The sequence below is a fragment of the Aegilops tauschii genome, chromosome 1, assembly GCF_002575655.3.
Source record: "Aegilops tauschii subsp. strangulata cultivar AL8/78 chromosome 1, Aet v6.0, whole genome shotgun sequence".
Classification (NCBI taxonomy): domain Eukaryota; kingdom Viridiplantae; phylum Streptophyta; class Magnoliopsida; order Poales; family Poaceae; genus Aegilops; species Aegilops tauschii.
Window position 1 is genome coordinate 13,855,994 of NC_053035.3, and position 3,349 is coordinate 13,859,342.

Here is a 3,349-nt window from a genome sequence, read left to right on the forward strand (position 1 = left end):
AAACGGACAATCTCTTTCAAAGTATCAGGATTTCATACGGAAACTCGTCTGTTACAAAGGGATTTCATTTTTTTAAACTTATTTGAACTCCTGACTTTTTGTGTGTTCAAAATGCACCATTCAAAGCAGAGACTGATTTTGAATGGTGCATATTCAACACACAAAAAGTCTGTAAAGATCGCCAACCCCAACATAAAAAAATGAGCATAGATGCGCTTATAGAGAAAATTCAACCTAAATTCATAATAAATTTCTATGAATTTCAGAGAAACTCACTGTGAATTTAGGCCAAATTCCCTGTATAAGGGCATCTATTTTCATTTTGGGAGGAGCTCAACAAGGCAGAGAGGGACGTGTTTTTTTTCTCTTTTGCTTTATTTGTTTTGTTTTGTTTCTACTTACAACAAAGAACTTATTTATTTTATTTCTAATTACTTATGTATTTTACTTTAATTATTTTATTTTTATTTATTTTACTGCTGCTATTTTTATTTATTTTACTGTTGCTATTTTTACTTAATTTATTAAGGTTTATTTATTGTAGTTACTATAGTTTATTTTATTTTATTTTATTAAGGTTTATTTATTTTATTAAGGTTTATTTATTTTATAAATATAAAAAAATGAACATAGATGCGCTTATAGAGAAAATTAAACCTAAATTCACAGTAAATTTTAATTTACTGTGAATTTAGGTGAAATTCCCTGTATAAGGGCATCTATTTTCACTTTAAGATAAGCTCAACAAGGCATAGAGGGACGGGCTTATAAACTGGTGTGAGCGCCCTTCGGTTGGCGAGGTGGGACTAAACACTGGCCGCAACTAGGACCAGCCCTTTAGTCCCGGTTTGTGGTATGAACCGGGACTAAAGGGTGGTGGGCCAGGAGCGTGGCCCATTGGTCCCGGTTTGTCCCACCAACCGGGACCAAAGGGTCCGGACGAACCGGGACCAATGCCCCCACGAGGCCCGGCAGGCCCCTGGCCGCACGAACCGGGACCAATGCTCACATTAGTCCCGGTTCGTGACTGAACCGGGACTAATGTGAAAACTGCCCTGTGACCTAAGCCCTGTTTTCTACTAGTGTACTGATGTATGAAGCAGAGAGGTGTTCTTGAACACCCTTGTGCTTCTCTCAAGCACATGCATCATAGCGAGCAGAGGATCAACCAGCTGACATCATTTCTCAGCTTGGCAGGGATGCCTTGCTGAAGAGCAGACCACCAGGTGAGGACGTCGCCGGTAGCACTGGACGTCTGGTTCGGCAGGAAGATCCATGTCAGGATGTGAGACCAGACCTCACGCGCAAGCACACGAAGCATCATTTGGTGCTCGGTCGTTTCCTTACGTACACCGTACACATCTCTCTTTTTTGGATATTTTCTTGGTAGTGAATTAGTGATTAAACTTTTTAGGGGAAAGGTATTTCTGTCCAGAATTGCTGATTAAAATTGAGCTGTGAACTTGGGATTGCTCGGAAGTTACATGCATGGCATTGAGATATGCACAAATTTAATTAGGCTTGTCTTAATCTACCCTAGATGGAACTTCCCAGTTTGGCACATACACATACATGACTGACCGATCAAGCACACGATTTCTTTTAAAAAAGGATTACCCCCGGTCTCTACATTAAAATGGTGCATGCATCCATATTATTATACGAAGTAGCCATCAAATACATAGTTCGATATAAATTGGCAAAACGAGTTAAAATAAAATAAAAATTGCCACAACACCGATTAAGCACATTTTAAGGACCGATTAAGCACACATGATCGACTTGCATACTTCTTTATTTCTCCATATTCATTTATTCGTGAGCCAGCATGTATGTATGCAGGCCACAGCAAGCCAGCAAGAGCTATCCACCTATCCAACGTGGGGGATCTCGGCGACGGTGCCCACGGAGATGCGGACACGGTTGGGCCTCAAGTCCTCGGTCACGGCGGAGCCGACCGGCACCATGACAATGTCGTCGTCGGGCTTGTCCTTCAGGATGATCTCCTTGGCCTCCTTGATGGTCAGCCCGACCACCTCCGGCCACGAAGTTTTCTTTCCACCGGCGAGGTCGTCGGAGGAACTCATCTTCGTAGCACTGGTTGATAACTTGAGATCGATCGATCAATCAGAGCTAGCGTAATTGAGGCGGAGTGAGGTATTTCAGCAACAAACTAAACAAGAAGATCAGTTGTGACTTGTGAGGCACACCTAGTTGCTACTCACCGATTGATGGACGGTCTTCTCCGAGCTGATGGACGTACGGCCGATGATATTCGATGATTGACGGGCTAGCAAATTGTGGATATATCTAGAATTAAAATACATCTAGATACATCCATACCTGCGACAAGTAATTCGGGATGGAGGGAGTATATAGTAGAGAGATTACGAGTAGGTAGCAGCTTCATTTTCCATCCATGGTACGTTCTAGTAGCAAGGTACACGTGCCACACGACTTGCATGCACAGCTTCTTCGTGGACGCATCCATTAAGTTGGGTCAAGCAAGCAACCTACAGGTAGCTGGCGAATTGATATGGTCTTGAATGCTTACTTCCACGTACGCGATAAGAGATAATGTTTTCAGGTATTCTAAAATCATAATATATTAATGTTAAGGATAATAATATTATCTCTCCAGAAAACTATGAACTTATTGTAGTGTAGTCTTCAGAAAATCATGGACTTACTATAATATTATTTAACTACCGAGTTACCGGAAGGATAATAATATTATCTCTCCAGAAAACTATGGACTTATTATAGTGTAGTCTCCAGAATATCATGGACTTACTATAATATTATTTAACTACCGAGTTACCGGAAATTCATAGGAGCATGAAGGTGCCCGGGTACGCATCTGCCAAGCCCCGCCCTGCCGCTTGATTGCCCGTGATTCGTGAAGTAATTGGATCTTGCACGAGGGCATAGTAAGTTTTATGTCCATCGTTGAAACTTACAATTTGCTAATTGAAACTTGCGGTTTCTCGCTCACTCTTACCAAGTTTCATAGATAAATTTTAAGGCATTTTATTACTGGTCATCGGCACAAAAATCATGATCTTATCGGTCGCCCGTACTATCTTTCAAGAGTTGAAACATAACATTTATTTTCAAAAAAAAATCAAAACATATTTAAAATGGATCTTATTAGAAAGGCCTCATCACGAGAAACACGGATTGAAAACTGAACTTAGTTTGGGCATTGCGTTCAAAAGATATAGAAGTTTGAAAATCAAAGCGAAAAATAAATGCACGCGTTAGGGACTCAGTTCCCTGAGACTGAGTGCCACAGATCCAGGTCCGCCTAGCTACATCCTTGAGTGTATTTTTTGGGTCACGAAGGACA

General features: G+C 41.1%; 1 protein-coding gene across 5 annotated transcripts; it reads right to left on the reverse strand.

Moving 5' to 3' along the window:
• Window positions 1-1,627: 1,627 nt before the first annotated feature.
• Window positions 1,628-2,424, reverse strand: LOC109737217 (subtilisin-chymotrypsin inhibitor CI-1B). Of its 5 annotated transcripts, none has more exons than XM_073506607.1 (2): window positions 2,211-2,424; window positions 1,628-2,108 (listed from the first exon to the last, which is right to left on the reverse strand). In XM_073506607.1, the coding sequence occupies exon 2, from the start codon at window positions 2,085-2,087 to the stop codon at window positions 1,872-1,874; it is 216 nt and encodes a 71-aa protein (XP_073362708.1). In that variant the 5' UTR covers window positions 2,088-2,108; window positions 2,211-2,424; the 3' UTR covers window positions 1,628-1,871. The 5 variants fall into 5 exon arrangements, with proteins under 5 accessions (XP_073362708.1, XP_073362707.1, XP_073362709.1 ...); XM_073506606.1 differs by having other exon boundaries at window positions 1,628-2,133; window positions 2,211-2,422; XM_073506608.1 differs by having other exon boundaries at window positions 1,628-2,097; window positions 2,226-2,421.
• Window positions 2,425-3,349: the final 925 nt, after the last annotated feature.